The sequence below is a fragment of the Scardinius erythrophthalmus genome (assembly GCF_964197995.2).
Source record: "Scardinius erythrophthalmus genome assembly, chromosome: 17".
NCBI classification, from domain to species: domain Eukaryota; kingdom Metazoa; phylum Chordata; class Actinopteri; order Cypriniformes; family Leuciscidae; genus Scardinius; species Scardinius erythrophthalmus.
In genome coordinates this window covers 39,821,498-39,838,769 of record NC_138237.1, presented here as the reverse complement: position 1 = coordinate 39,838,769, position 17,272 = coordinate 39,821,498, and the positions used below count along the sequence as shown (strand labels likewise).

Here is a 17,272-nt window from a genome sequence, read left to right as displayed (position 1 = left end):
GGTTGTGGACGTCTTTGCCAGAGATGGCACAGTTTTAAAGCTTCATAAAGTAAGGTATCAGAAGAGCATAGCAATAAATAAATTAAATAAATTCAGCAACATTTCTCTGTGACTTCACATTTTTTGATGCGGGTGTGTGAATGCGTTTTGCACCATATTCACAGCAGCAGAAATGTGAGCGCATGAGTTTCTTCATTTGTTATTTGTAGAATGTGATTTGTGAACCTGCAATGAAGAATTTGAGAAGGTGTAACTGTTGTGTTTGTGGGAGAGAGAAAAAAGTCTACAAGTCTGCAACTCTTAAAACATTTCTCTCTGTGACTTCAAATGTACTGATACACACGTTTGGCTATTCTCTACAACTACACATTCCACCGTCACAGGCGTTCAGCTGATTTGCACCAAAAATACCTTCGTTCACTTTATTTTAAGGTGATGTAGTTGCACATTACTATATGTACTTACTATAGTAATAACAGTAGATTATGCATAGAAACTAACCCTAAACCCTAACGTTAACTCTATAGTATGTACATGTAGTTAATTAATATTATTGTAACCGCAAAATCCTTCCCTGTTAAAACTAGTTTTTCCAGTTTAAATGTAATTGCCTAAGCCTAGCCTTACTCAACATGAACATCAGTGCTGTCCAATGAGAGCGACAGGTTATATTATCAGATTTAAATATGTCTGTCATGTTTAAAATTGAATGTCTAGACTAGACACACAGCAACGCTTGGATTTTTTTTTCTCTCTGAAATTCTACTCATGAAATTACAAAGGTCACTGAGTTGCTCATTTCTTGAATCCATTATGATTCAAAGATTAGTATGTATCTGATGTAATGATTGTTAAGCGATCCCTTGGTCAGCAACTGGACTTTAAACAGCCAATGAGGGGAACCTTTCCGAAGTGTATCATAAACATTCCAGTCCAGATTTGTGTGTTTGGGAGGGGTTACAAGCATGTGCAAAACTGACTGAAAGAAGAAAGAGGACTTTGCTAACAGCGGAGAAAAATGAGAGATTATGATGAAATCACTTCTTTTCTGGGAACATGGGGTCCATTCCAGCTGACTGTTTTCTTTGCATTAGCTATAAGTATCCTTCCAAATGGTTTTGTGGGCCTCTACATCGTTTTTGTGGGTGATACGCCACCTCACGAGTGTCTGATCCCTGAGGAGTACAACATCAGTGACGTGTGGAGAGAAGCCGCAATCCCAACAGTGATGCAAGATGGCGTTTTAAAGCGCAGTTCCTGCTCCAGATACAACATGGAAACACTGAGAAATTTTACCATGCTTAACTACACACCAAATGTGGATGTCAATGTCAGTGAGATAGAGATCGAGTCCTGTATGAATGGCTGGAACTACAGTAAAGTGATTTACGAGTCTACGACAGTGACAGAGGTCAGTCGGCAGGTTGTTTGTATGGTCATGTACTGTTGCTGTACGGTCTAATGTCCAACTGACCAAACTGGTCTTGAGATGAATCTGGATGATCCTTTGAAGATCAGTTCAAGTAACTTTGATTGGGGGAAGCAATAAGTGTTTCTGGCTTGTTTCTGCCCAGAGGAGACTTAGTTGTGATTCTCAAATATCTCTCATTTTAGTATCAACAGGTATTTCTCTTAAAAATTGCTTAGGAGAAATAAAAATAGGCACAAATGAGACATGAGTAAGTTCTGAGAGAAAGGAGAATGCCTCTGAGAAACATGGGAGATCTCTTTATTGCCTTACAAAGGTTGCTCTTTATTATTATTATTGTTATTTTTTTGCATCTTTAAAGGGTTAGTTCACCCAAAAATGAGCTTAGAGAAACCCCTGTGGGCCGCACATCGACATCGAGACACAAAAGGTACAGCTAAAGGTACTTTCCTTCTCCTGTTCTCTTCTCGCCTTTCCCACCTCACCTCTCCTCCTACTGTCCTGTCCATTAAAGGGTTAGTTCACCCAAAAATGAAAATTCTGTCAGTAATTACTCTCCCTCATGTTGTTCCAACCCCGTAAGACTTTCTTTCTTCTTCGGAACACAAATTAAGATATTTTTGATTAAATCTGAGAGCTGGATCACTTCTCCATAGGCTTCTGGGTAATTGAAACTTGCCGGTCCAGAAAGTTAGTAAAGACATTGTTAAAATAGTCCAAGTGACTCCAGTGGCTCAACCTTAAGTATATCAAGCGATGAGAATACTTTTTGTGCGCAAAAACAAAACAAAAATAACGACTTTATTCAACAATTCATTTTCCTCTGTGTGGGCCTCTGAGTCAGTTGACGCAGTGTAACAGCAGCGCTTCTGGGTTGTACGTCAGAACGGAGGCTCACTATTGGCCAGCATCACACACATCACACACATGACCAGCGTCGGCCAATAGTGAGCCTCCGTTCTGACGTACAACCCAGAAGCGCTGCACTGTTACTCTATTCTCGTCGCTTGATAAACTTAAGGTTGAGCCACTGTAGTCACTTGGACTATTTTAACATTGTCTTTACTAACTTTCTGTTTTCAAGTTTCAATTACCCAGAAGCCTATGGAGAAGTGATCCAGCTCTCAGATTTAATCAGAAATATCTTAATTTGTGTTTCGAAGAAGAAAGAAAGTCTTACAGGGTTGGAACAACATGAGGGAGAGTAATTACTGACAGAGTTTTATTTTTTGAGTGAACTAACCCTTTAATGGACAGGACAGTAGGAGGAGAGGTGAGGTGGGAAAGGCGAGAAGAGAACAGGAGAAGGAAAGTACCTTTAGCTGTACCTTTTGTGTCTCGATGTCGATGTGCGGCCCACAGGGGTTTCTCTAAGCTCACAATACTAAGTGCTGATTCTAATATATGTCTCATTTATGGATCAGCTTTGTCTTAAGATGTCTTCAATTTTATTTTAGGATAAACATTGTAATATTGTAAATACTGTAAATATCATTTAAAAACCATGAAACATTTCAGAATATGATGGATTACTCATTTAAATTTGTATTCAATGCTCAGTATTATATATCCAAACACATAAATGAGGTTACATTAACATAAAATTGAGAGTTTTGCTTGAGTCTCCTGCTTCTCACACGTCTCCTGAGAAAAAAACTCTAACACTCTATCATCTACGTCACACACTGTGCTCAGATATTTCTTCTAAATTAAAGACTCCAGGTGTCTCATATTTGTCTCCTCCTAAGTTTCAGAAGAGACTTCAACAACATCACACACTATGCTCAGATTTTCTCCTTGACACTGGATATTCAATATTTTCTTATTGTGTGTCAGCAATTAAGAGTTACGTTAACCTTATTTCTGCATAACGTCACTCTTAATATAGGCTTAAACTTTGAATTTATGGATTGTTTTTTTTTACTTTAGTGCCTTTCAAGTACTTGACTTGGTGCACAATTTGTAAAGTTGTTCAGTTCTCTTCTAAACTTTAAAAGAGACAAATGAGCGCTACAGTTTCTCTAGCTGAGGAGAAAACTCTGAGCCTATGTGTGATGTTCTTGTCTGAAACTCTGGAGGAGACAATTATGAGACCAACAGGGTCTTTAGTTTAAGAGAAAAATATGAGCACAGTGTGTGATGTTGTTGGGATCTCTTCTAAAACTATATAGGAGACCGTTGTGAGAGTGTTAGAGTTTTTGTCTCAGGAGAGAAGTGTGAGAAGAAGGAGACTCAAGCAAAAGTCTCCATTTGATGTTAAAGTAAACTCATTTTTGTCTAGGAGAAACATTTGAGATGTTAAAGAGATCTCAATAACATAAGTATATCCAGCATCCCTGAGATCTTCCATAAGAAGGATGGCAGGATAAATGAATCCATCTCCATAAAGAGCACAGGCAGGAGAGCTTACAAAGATACAGCTCCTGAGGAGAGCATAAAGATCCTCTACGTTTATACATGTCAGCTTAACTGAATCCTTCAAATCAATACCTTCTTAACTACTGTAATGTGTTCATTGGGAACACTTTTTTAGTTAACTTTACCAAATGTTTCAACTTATTTGTTAAAATATAGTAATCTATACTATTCCCATACTATTCCTTGTTTGCTCAGAAAACACACTTTAAGATTTATTGATTGGTTTGAGTGCCATTTTGTCAAGCAAAATAAATAAATAATAATAATAAATAAAGGCAGGGCAATTTTTAATAGACTTTTCACTAATTTGCACCACTTCTGCGGTTATTTTTCTGTTTACATTCACTCATTTCCCAAAGTCATCTTAAATGTTGAATTTTCAATACAACTGAACATTTTGAGAGAACATGACATAAGCTGACTTCAAAAATTGATGTCGATTTTCCTCAAATGTTTTGTTTGAACTCGTCATTATGGTGATCAGTGTTCCCTTTGGTTGGGCACCTGGAACTTTATTTATATTATTGTAATTCTCTACCTATTGAAGCAGCGATGCAACAAGAAATCACAGTTATTTGATTTCAAAGGAATGGAAGTTATAATTATACATACATTAACTTTAAGTTACTTTTCTGTCTTTGTGTTTTTCAGTGGGACTTGGTTTGTGAGAATGAGTACAAAGGCCCACTGACCTCATCTATATACTTCTTTGGTGTGTTGGTGGGGACCTTTCTTTCAGGACAGATGTCTGACAGGTTAGCGCCAACAATCCAAGTGTTAGCTCTCGAATCTTCACACAAAATACACTAATGGTTAATAGAGCTGACAGCTAAGCTAAACTTTTAATATGTGGAATTCAAATATGACTCTGAAATGATAAAATATGATATATTTGATATGTGCAGGTACGGCAGAAAACCTATACTTTTTGCCATGATGGCTATGCAGACAGTGACCATCATAATCCAGATGTTTTCTCCAAGCTGGGAAATCTTCACTGCCATCTACTTCCTTGTGGGATTTAGTGGTTTTTCTAATTATGTTGTAGCATATGTCCTAGGTAAAACCATGAATTACAATCATGCACGATTTCAAAAGTCATCTGTGTCCCTTCTCATCTGATGAAAATGCATTCCTCTTGATGAACAGGTTGTGAAATTCTGAGTCCAGCGAGTCGGGTGGTGTTCGGTTCTCTGGGTGTCTTCATGGGATCTGGAATCGGTCTGATGCTCTTTCCATTAGCAGCTTATTTCATCCGCAGCTGGCGATGGCTGGTGCTCACGAACGCCCTCACTGGAGTCCTGTATCTACCGCTGTGGTGGTGAGTGTGTGCAGAGACGAAGTTAAAGCCACAGAGAATCAGAAAGAAAGATCAGGTGTGAAGAATTAAGATAACACATGAAGAAAGAGATTTCATAGTTAACATCAAACGGCTATAAACCCGGGACAAGCAGGAGATCATTAAGAGTGTTGGGGAACGTTACGCATTTGAAAAGTAATGCATTACAATATTGCATTACTCCCAGGGTTTGAAATTAACTTTTTCACTGACTCACGAGTTGAGGATTTCCGCTAAATCTGCACAGATTTGGTTTACACAAACTTACCCAGCAAAGTGAGTAAACATAGTAACATGCCAAATTGGGTCGTGATTTGACAGCGTTACCCGCCACAGTTGATTTTTACCCGCATTTGGCAGGTTGGCAGGTGTTAATTTCAAACCCTGGTTACTCCTTTAAAAAATAACTAATTGCGTTACTTAGTTACTTTTTTAGAAAAGTAATGCTTTTGTGTTATTTTCACGTTACTTTTTTTCACCTGGGCTGGGCTTGTTTTTTTTTAAACAAAAAAGTTATATTTTTGGGCAAATGTAAAGACCCTTTCACACCAAAAGTGAAATAATGATCCTCAGGCTGAAGGAAATGCAAAATCACGCATGTCCAGTAGAGGGCGCCGCTCAAGAAAGCCTTTCAACTGCTGTTATTTTGGTTAACGAAAGAATAGGATGCGGGAGAAAAAAGTTGAACACTTACTTTACCAATAAAAAAAAATTAAAAAACATCTACAGTCGTTTTTGCTTATGGTCAGTCAATAAATAGGGAAAACAAAGTAACTGTCATGATTCTGCCTTCTAGTCTTTGATTTTCCCTGGTCTTGAGGCAGGATCATGACAGACCCATGTTTTATGTTCATACACATGGCCTTTTGCTGGGCCATGTGCTTGTTTTGTCTCGTTCCTCGCCCCGCCCCCTTGTTATCCTCGTTTAGTCATCATTGCTTTACCCTTGTCACCTGTTTCCCTCATTAGTTTCTCCCTATTTACAGTAATCCCCTTGTGTTTGCTGTCCTGTGCCGGTTCATTGTCATTCATTGTGTGAAACAATCTATGAGTAACCTGTTGAAAGTCTTGTCTAGAAAGAAGAGTTTGTTCCTGTCTTAGCTGTTAGTTTTTTGTCTAGTTTTTGAGTCTTAGTCTAGTCTTGTCAGTCTAAAATAGTCTTGTACTCCTGTCTTGTTTTGCCTCCTCGTGGGTTTTGTTTTCTGTTTTTGTCATTAATAAAACTTGTGTGAAGTATGTACTGTCTGCGATTGGGTTCATCTCCGCATCACCATAACAGTAACTTGCATTACTTAATTGAAAAAGTAACAATTTTGTTGTTAGTTTTAAAAGTAATGCGTTACTTTACTAGTTACTGGAAAAAGTAATCTGATTACGTAACTCAAGTTACTTGTAATGAGTTACACACAACACTGGTCGTTAATATATGGAGAAAGCAATCCAGTCACATAGTGTGGACATACGATATTTCATATGTCTCAGAAGACTATATTGTGAGACTATGTCTGCAGCCCCACTTCATATTAGGTGTCTAAGCTACTTTGTGTCCCTAAAAAAAGGGATCATAAATTGAGAAAAGTCCCCCTGTGGTGAAAATCAAACTTTTAAATGTTGTTTATAAGTCTCTGTGGAGTTTTTAAAATGCTTTAAGGGTGTTTTCACAGCTGAGAGTCGCACCAAGGTCCGAACCAAAGGTCATGTTTTGATAATTGTATACATTCGGTTAGTTTTGGTTTGGTTTCACACTGCAATTATGCGAGCGCACTAAAAAACTTTACATGACGTACTTGCGTCATCATCTATGTGTCATGCATCTTGACATTGATTGGTTTGTAAACAGACGCGCATCTGACGTCAGGGTGTTGTCAATGCGCCGGGTAACTTTGACAAGAATGAATGAACCGACGCATATCGTTGCCACTATACTTAATTATGGCATTACTCCCAGCAGCTCCAGCTATACTCGAGGCTTGTCCACATTCGCCGAATGAACATCCTCTTTGTGCGAACATATTATCATCGCTGGCAGGACAAATATAAATGTGTGTGTGTGTGTGTGCGGACTGACAGATCTGCACATAAATATTCTTCTTCGGTTGTTTAGGCTACGCGGGAACCACCGGATCTTCCTGTAAATGGTCTGAAAGTCCGAACCATACAGAAAATGCTTTCACACTAGAAACGAACCTAACCTTTGTTCAGTTTGATCCGGGGGAGGTTTCACACCTGTAATTTTAATTTGGACCAAACTGAAAAGTCCGAAAATCCAGACCAAACAAGGTAGATGTGAAAGGGCCCTAAGACAAAGCATGTGTAAATTCATAAGTCGACAGCATTGCTGAGTATTTCCTCCTTAAAACTGCAGTGAACCAAAGACAGTCTCAAAAACACGCTTTGAAATCGCTGGTGTTTCTGACGTCACAAACTACCTTGTAACCAATCAGATCAACGTGTGATCGTCAACCAGTGGATCTCTGAGCTGAGTGAGTGAGTGGAGGTGGGGCTCATCTGCATATTCATAGAACTGTGCATACTAAATGAGGCAAGGGTGTCGAGTTACATTCAAGATTTTTTAAGGCATGAAGAAATCTTTTTCAAGGAAAAAACTTTTAAAGTGGTGTTGTAATGCCCTGTTCACAAGATGTAAAATAAGTCTCTGATGTCCCCAGAGTGTGTGTGTGAAGTTTTAGCTCTAAATACCCCACAGATATTTTTATATAGCATGTTAAAATTGCCACTTTTTGAGGGTGAGCAAAAATGCACCGTTTTTGTGTCTGTCCCTTTAAATGCAAATGAGCTGCTGCTCCCGGCGCAGGGGGCGGAGCTTCAAGAGCTTGTGTGCTTTTAAAGGGTAACTAAACCCCTGGTCAGAGCCTGACTCCACCCACTGGCAATATTTGAAAAATGCTAGAAAAGTGGGCAGACTACAGCGGAGAGAGAGGGGACGAACCGTGAGCGGGGGGGCGTGCACCTGAGACCTGCTGTCAGACTCTCTAAAATGGCGAGTTTGCTCACAGGGTCACAAGACGACGTAAAGTACATGCATCTGATGAGTTTTATCGAGTTGATGTCAATAGCGCGCGCTCTCTATAGGCATTTTCATATTTTGCCGCTATGTGAAAAAATCCCGAAAAATGTGCCGATGCGTTTGTCGACCCCAGAGGATTTACTTTAGCCTAACCATAAATTGTGATTATTATATATATGATCACTCACATCAAGATGCCGCTGCGGTGGTGGAGTCCATGCAGGATCGAGGAGCAGCGTTTGGCACTGCGTCGCTGTTCAGCGCGAGCTGTGTGGAGAAGCCCATTTCCACCTCTATTGCGTTGGAGAAGCAATCCCGCGTAAAATGCAGGTTTCACACTCACGGTCTTCCAGGCCAAGTGCATGCAAACACTGGCGCCTAATTTCCAAGTCTGCTGGAAAGCTATGCAGTCCAGCAGTGCTGTTGCACCCAGCAACACTACACCTAAGTACCCTCCTGCCCACTGTACAATACAGATAAATCTACGCTAGCTCGTACCAAGAGCGTGGTGAGCTGGAACCTGCTTACGTCACCTGCCACCGCTTATGTCACTTGCCACCGCAACATCCAATAGGAAAATTCAACTGCAGTAGCCACTGTTCAACCTGAGGAGGGCAGCACTCAGACGTTTTTACACCATATATTGTAAAATTAAAACACTTTATACCCAAATGTCAAAAAAGTTACTCGAATCAATGAACAGCACTAATAAAGCCCCATTCTTACAGATCATTAACTAAAAAAAGTTGGTTTAGGGTTTAGTTACCCTTTAAGTTTCAAAAACTTTTAGCCTTTTATGTTCAAACCGGAGTCGGACAATGATGGAGAGACTCAAGAAGAAGTGACAACATGTAGAAGCAACAGGACATTTCTGAATGGTTAGCTGATTAATTATGTGTAGTTATCTTCTAGTCATTGATTAGCATATTCTGTCATGATAATCTATAAATCGTGTTCAGGGGGCGGGGTTTATGTAAATTCTAGGGTTGGTGATGTCACTAACCCGGGAGGAATGTGGTGTAGTCTCTACCAGCCGTTTGTTGTAGTCCTTAAAAAGCCATTTCTGTAAAAGCAAATCTCTCCCTTTGCTCTGAACTTTAAGCGTTGTAACTTTGCAGATGTTGTTTATGCTCAAACAGCAACATTACACACTAACTAAAGTTAGTGGACTACACGACATTTCTCCCGGGTTAGTGACATCACTAACTCTAAAATTTACATAAACCCCGCCCCTGGGAATGCGATTTACAGATTATCATGATAGAATATGCTAATCAATGATTAGAAGATAGTTAACTCCACATCAGCTACATAAATTTAAACATAAACAAAAAAGTTTTTGAAATCTTCAGGACACAAGCTCTTGAAGCTCCGCCCAAAATGTGCCGAGGCTCATTTACATTTAAAGGAACAGACACAAAAACGGTGCATTTTTGCTCACCCTTAAAAAGTGACAACTTTAACATGTTATATAAAAATATCTGTGGGGTATTTTGAGCTAAAACTTCACACACACACTCTGGGGACATCAGAGACTTATTTTACATCTTGTGAAAAGAGCATTATACCACCCCTTTAAATATTTAATTTTGCCGATCAAAGATGAGTTTTAAGGGATACAATTATTGACTACAGGGGGACTTTAACCCTTTTCATAAGAGGTCATTGTATTATAAAACACTGTAGGTTTCGGAACTCAAAACCTATTGTTAGTCTAAAAACAACTTTTATCGAAACCAAGCCACCGCAATGCCTTTACTAATGTTAAGAAAACGGTGTTTATTTTCAACTGTGTGCAGTTTATTGCTCTGGCCACATCTTTACATATGCTCATCTCTCAGCATGAGAAAAAATAGCTACATAAAATATACAAAAATATCTTAAGCAGGTCCACGCTGAGAATATAAAGTCTTAATAATTTAAAGTGTAAAATAATAACATTATTTAATTACTATTTATAGTAATGGCTTAAAGTACAGTGGCTTAAAATGCTCACAAAAAAACTAATATATATATATCTCTTGAATTAATATTTAAAGCTGACTAAACTGTCTGAAACTAAACTGGTAAGAAAAGTGTTTGTGTTTGTCATGCTCCAGGTTTATCCCAGAGTCTCCCCGATGGCTCCTCTCTCAGGGAAGAATAGCAGAGGCCGAGGCCATACTGAGACTCGCGGCTCACAAGAACAAGGTCTCCGCTCCTGAAGTCCTCTTCACTTCTTCTGAGGTGATGAACTTTAGACAAACACACCCTAAATAAACTCAAACCTGCTCCAGTTTCATCAATGCTTTTCATGTGTCCTTAGATTGAGGAGGCAGCAAAGATGAGGGAGAAAAAACACAATATTCTGGATATTCTAAGGAACTCTAATGCTGTTTTAACCATCACGATTTGTTCATTTCTGTGGTATGCAGTAATATTTTATTTTAATTTAAAAACAGGTATTTAAAAAAACGATGACGTAAATTTAGTCATGTGACGCTGTTGTACATGTTTATACCGGTATTGTGCCTGTTATGTGCCGTTCACCTTCACACATTTGATAAAATATGCTAGTTTGCAAACTCTTCATATCACAGTCCTGCAAAGATGACAGGATTCACTCACATTTGCAGTCCTGCGGTGAAACATGAGAGATTTAGTGTTTCAGACCAAACATATAATGGTGAGTGAGAGCGGCCTGGACGATCAGTGAACGCTGAGATATTTAGATAAATAAAAATGATCCTGTCAGAAAAATTGCACAATAACTGTATTATTTATGTTTCCGTCTGCATCATCTCAGTGAGCTTTTGTGAGGTTTTTACGCATGCGCTGTAAAGGGGAATTTAGCATTTTCAGGCGTTTTCCAAAAGTTTCTCATCTGCATTGAAATGCCTGAAAACGCTACTGTGGACGGAGAGCGTTTGTAAACGAAACGCTGTTTTCAAATGTATCCGGATTAATGTAGACGCAGTCGTGAGACACCAGAGGAGGGCTGACATAAACAAGTGCTGCTTTTCTCCGTCAGGATGGTCATCACCATGTCTTACTACGCTCTAATTCTGAACACCACAAACCTTCATGGAAACCCATACCTGAATTTATTCCTGTCTGCGGTGGTGGAGGTCCCAGCTTTCATCATAGCCATGCTTCTGCTCAGGTTCTGCAGGAGGAGATTCTGCCAGTCCTCCACTCTTCTCATGGGTGGAGCAATGATCTTCATCGTACAGCTCATTCCTAAAGGTGAGACCCGATCCTGTCCTGCATCACATCTAACTGTGTGGAAGTTACATGTAGTTACAAAACCTTTGTTAAGTCTGAACAGGAATGAGGTTTACAATTAAGCTTATGGATTATCCTCTGGACAGCAATAGACAAAAATATGTTGATGAAGTTGCATTGGCTGTAATTTAGAAGCCAAATGACTTTTTCTCTCACTTGACAAATGACATTTTAGTACATGATCTACAAGGATTTCATTTATATAAACAAGAGTGTTATTGTGCACAAATCTCAGTCTTCATTTCTGTCTATAATATATATATATATATTGTATGTATCTATCTATCTATCTATATATATATATATATATATATATATATATGGTTACACTTTATTTTGATAGTCCATTTTAGACATTCTACTAACTATAACTAACTTTTCAACTACATGTCAACTAACTCTCATTAGAGTATTAGTAGGCTGTAGTGGACTGTCAGTAGACTGGTAGGTTATGGTTAGGTGTTAGGGTTCGGTTTAGTAGAATAAGTTGACTTGTAGTTGCCAAGTTACTTATTATAGTTAGTAGAATATCTGTTGGGGGACCTACAAAATAAAGTGTTAGCAGATATTAAGCAGACAGTCTACTAATATTCTAATGAGAGTTAGTTGACATGTAGCTGCAAAGTTACTTATAGTTAGTAGAATATAATATATATATATATATATATATATATATATATATATATATATATATATATATATATTGAATGTATCTATCTATATATATATATATATATATATATATATATATATATATACATAATATAGGCTACATATATATATTTTTTTTACATTTTCAGCTTCCTTAATGATTGCTTGACATCAAAAAAACGTTTTTGAAAACTTTTTTAGCTTTTGTAGCTGACTGCAACAAAATAAATTATGTATAACATTTATGTATTAAAAAAAGTATGTATAACAAATTTGTTAAAAAAAATTATGATTATTAAAAAAACGAATTAAAATTATTAGCTTCCATAATGATTGCTTGACATCAAAAAAACGTTTTTGAAACTTTTTTAGCTTTTGTAGCTGACTGCAACAAAAAAAAATATGTATAACATTTATGTATTAAAAAAAGTATGTATAACAAATTTGGTAACAAAAAATCGTATAATAATCAGCTTTATGTTTTCACTAATAACTCCGCAACCATGTGTGACAGACAAAAGTCAAAATTCTTGTTTCTTTTCTTCCAAACTTCTCAAAAATAATTTGTATATGAAGAGTTCAGATGCAAAAGCCTCTAAGTGCCATCTGAAATTTTCTTCTAGAATGATCATTTTTATCAAGCTTGCATATTTAAGTTAAGTAATTTCAAATGACAATATACGAGCTTGATAAAAAAAGATCATTCTAGAAGAAAATTTCAGATGGCACGTAGAGGCTTTTGCATCTGAACTCTTCATATACAGAGAGAGATATGGACATTCGGAAGCTTCATGAATTTCTGATGCTTAGAGTGCTAACAGCAAATTGTAAATGATCAGAACTGACAGATGATGTCTGTAATACTAATATCATGTAGGTCTAATCTTTTCCAACAGTTTTCATCAGTTTAAATGTCTGAATAACATAATAAATAAATGCAGATAAATTAATATCTCATTGTATTGCATTGTAAACTATTACATTAAACCCTTCTGTATCTGTAGAGATTGCAAGATTGTTGACTCTGCAGTAAAAAACAAAACAAAAACGTTATATTGGAAAAGACACCTGGCATTTATATCACCTGAACCGCTGACCCAGGGCTGGATGATCCCTTCATGTTGTTTACACCAAATACTGACCCGACCATCTGAATGTCGCAGCAGAAGTCCAGACTCATCAGTTTTTCCAGGCTTCGATTGTTCAGTTCTGGTGAGCCCGTGAATCGCAGCCTCAGCTTGCGGTGTGTCTTCTGCTGCTGTAGTCCGTCTACGTCAGGGTTGGTTCGTGTTGTGTGTTCAGAGATGCTCTTCTTCAGACCTCGGGTGTAACGAGTACTTATTTGAGTTACTGTTGTCTTTCTATCAGCTGAACCAGTCTGGCCATTCTCCTCTGACTTCAACGAGGCATTTTCACTGACTGCATGTTTCCTCTTTTTCCAGACCATTCTCTGTAAACCCTAGAGATGGTTGTGTGTGAAAATCCCAGTAGATCAGCAGTTTCTGAAACTCTCAGACACCAACAACCGTGCCACGTTCTTAGTCACTTAAATTACCTTTCTTCCTCGTTCTGAAGCTCAGTCTGAACTTCAGCAGATTGTCTTGATCATGTCTGCATGCCTATATAAAGAGAATGTATATATTTGTCATTGCAGACCTAATGGAGTTGGCAATCTTAGTGGAGATGCTGGGAAAACTTGGTGTTACCGCTGCGTTCTGTGTAGTTTATGCCGTGACTTCAGAGCTGTTTCCTACAGTGGTGAGGAACATGGCCATGGGATCCTGCTCCATGACGGCTCGCATCGGGAGCATCATTTCTCCCTTCATCATATACTTGGGTACAGCCACAGTTTTTATGTTTCTTCTATTATTTTATATAGGATTATTTGCTATAGGATTTAATCTGCTCAAATAAAATTAAGGGAACATTTAATAATCACAGTATAACACCAAGTCAATTAAAATTCAGAATATCAATCTGTCCAGTTAGGATGCATACGTGATTGTAAACTAGTTTCACTGACTTGGTGCAAATGAAAGTGCACTAACAAATTGGACAGGCTGACTCTTTAGGCTCTGGGGTCTCTTGTTTGCCATCGCCCCAAAACACAGTGCCAGGTTAGCTGGACTAGGAACTGTGTCGTAACTGGGTCTAATAATAAACTTATCCTGGCTTGGGGAATTCTCCAAAGGTCGCTCCAACTGACTGACCTTGGCTGGATGTCGGCCCACTTTCGTCCACTGGCCTTGTTGACCTTGGCCAACAAATTTCACAAGAAGTATTTCCTCTTCCAATCTGGTCACTTCTGTAATCTCTAGCTTTTTCAGATCCTTTATTGATGCTTTTGAACAGATTTACGTGGCTCACCCCAGAAGAGACCCTGGGCCCTATCTCGCACCCAGCGCAATTGACTTTGTACAGTGACGCATGTATCATTCCTATTTTGCACCCGCGCTCTTGGCGGTTCAGCGCAAAAAAGGAGGCGTGTTCCGGCGCAAACGTTCATTCATGCTATTTTCCAGGTTTAGAAAACAATTGCGCCACTAACCAGGAAAAATAGTTTAAAGTCAGTGGCGAGTTGCGCATGTTATTCATATGCTATTTTAATGGCGCATGCTTGGCCATAATCAATGTAGCGTTTGCACAACGCGCATACACTTTGATTCTCTCATCTACACAGAAGCAGCAGTTTTCATTTCTGCAAATCATACATTATTACGATAAATAGATAGATAGATAGATAGATAGATAGATAGATAGATAGATAGATAGATAGATAGACAATTTATTATAAAAGCATACATCTAGCTTACACATTTACCCAAATTATCATACGCCTTTTTAACCGAAGTTAATTTGGGTGTGTTTCTCCATCCCCAACGTCCCTGACGAGAGTGTTGCTCTCCTCGGCTGTGAACCGCTCCTGGCAAATCCGCCGTTATAATAGGAATCCGCTTTAGAACAAGCGCGCCTGCTCTTAAAGGGAATGTGAGATGTCGCTCTGATTGGTTTATTTCACGTTACGCCCAAACCACACCTATGAATAATGAAGCGACTTCAGACCAACCCATTTTAGATTTTTTCAAGAGTCATTTATCCCGCTGGGAAAATAGCAACAGCGCCAAGACCCGCCCACAAAGTTACTTGCGCTTTGCGTTTCAGATCGTTAAAATAGGGCCCCCTGTCTTCCCTGCTGGGTTTTTCCAATGAACTCTTGGAGCTTCATGTTGGCGATGGTGTTCCTCTTCCTGTCGGTCTGAACCTCGGCACCAGCACAGAATGTATATGAATACGATTTTCAAAGTGAAAATTTCATTCATTGACATCCAATGTGTGATTTAAGTGTGTCCTTAATTTTTTGAGCAGTGTATATGAGCAATATGAACATTGCATAAGTCATCACTTGTGTAAATGATTTTTTTTTCTTCTTTTTTTTCTGTAAAGGTAACTACTATAGCTATATTCCTTATATTGTAATTGGAAGCCTGGCAGTTTTTGCTGGCTTAATTACTTTACTGTTACCAGAAACTAAAGGAAAAGTTCTTCCTGAGACCATTGCTCAGATGCAGCGAATAAAAGGGTGAGTGCATTATTCATCCTCACATCTTCATAATCGATGCAGTCTTAAAAATGATGAAGAATTAAATATTCTAAATTCAGTTCTGAGTTTGGGTTTTTTAAATAGAATACATGTACTTAAAAGCCTGAATATGATCAGAAATACCGTTATAAAATATAACATTTCTTTGCTTTTATCTCACAGGCTGAGGAGCTCTAAAAAACAGGCTTCATTGATGAAGACAGTAGTCATCAAAGAAGTGAAATTATAACAACCGGAGAGTAACAATTAACAAAATGTTGTCCCATCCATCAAACTATCACGTTTCTGTTTGTGTTTGGACTTCCTCTGTGTTCATTGTTCAGTTTCAAGCCACTCCTCCTTCATTAGTTCATTTGGTTCAGCTGTGTCTTGTTAGTTACTATGGTTACTGTCATTGGGTTCATTTGCCCTGGGGCCTGTTTCAGAAAGGAGGTTAAGTGAAAACTCTGAGTATGTTAACCCTGAAATGAGGGAAACTCTGAGTTTTCTGTTTCAGAATGGGAGGTATGTTAAACCTGACAAAGCAGAGTAAGTCAAGGCGTTTCTGAAAGAGCGGTAACTTATACTCAGAGTCAGTTACCATGGTAACTTACTCTGTGAACCTAACCTGGTCGGGAGCAGGTTTTCTTCGGTAAACCCAGAGTTTCTATCGGTCTCCTCCCCTTTTTTAAAGGGGAAGCGGTGTTTAAACACCTCATTCATTCTTTCAGTAAATTTTTATTAATAAAATTAATATTTTATTAATAAATAAAATATTGCTATTTTTACTGCAGTTTTTTTCTATTTTTTTTTTTTTAATAAGATGAAGTCTATATAACTCCTTAACTGGCAACTGAAAATACAGTAGTAGATTAGAGTTACATAATGTAGTTCTAAACAAATTCTACAGAATTAAACAGTGGCATTTACTGGAAATCACTGAACTGTTCATCTGTGAAACAGAAGTTGCTGGACCGTCCTCCTGCTGTTCTTCCACACTCTGAGGGCGGGGGAGAGATAAGACCCTTTTATGCTTAGATTTAAACTTAGATTATCCACATAAAAATGTGAAATAATCTGAATGTGTAGATTGTTTGATGTGTAGACACATAATATTAACATTACCTCTGTAGGCCTCTCTGTGGCAACAGAAACTATTTATCCTCATCGTCCTGTGAAGATGAGCATTTGGTCGAGTGCACTTTATAACACTATTTAATTTCTGGTGTATTGAGTAGGCGACTTACGACTGCCTGGGGTTCTGTTGGGACAGGAGGCTCTAAAAGACAGATATTACCATCAGAATCTGTTGGGACCAACAAAAAACCCAACCTCAAAGTAAAATAAATGGAAATATCAAAAATAGCCTATCTAAAAAATAACACATATGTTAACCTCTTACATTTTATGAAGGCCTTGAATCTTCAGGAGTGGCTCTGAAGTCCGTCCAGGAATTCCCTCATCCAGAAATGCTGCTGCACTGCTAGACACTGGATGCTATTTAGTTATTTAATATGTCAAATGTTTGTAAAGTCAGGTAGCCTTCACCCATGATATGCTCAA

At 38.2% G+C, this 17,272-nt stretch overlaps 1 protein-coding gene across 1 annotated transcript; it reads left to right on the top strand.

Annotated features, from left to right (window-relative positions):
- Positions 1-1,018: 1,018 nt before the first annotated feature.
- On the top strand, positions 1,019-16,730 carry slc22a4 (solute carrier family 22 member 4; the record flags this gene model as incomplete). Its single annotated transcript, XM_081391501.1, has 10 exons — positions 1,019-1,411; positions 4,499-4,602; positions 4,753-4,907; positions 4,997-5,168; positions 10,314-10,440; positions 10,520-10,620; positions 11,225-11,439; positions 13,784-13,966; positions 15,574-15,709; positions 16,673-16,730. 10 exons carry the CDS (start codon positions 1,019-1,021, stop codon positions 16,728-16,730), a joined length of 1,644 nt encoding a protein of 547 aa, XP_081247627.1.
- Between the last annotated feature and the right edge of the window lie 542 nt (positions 16,731-17,272).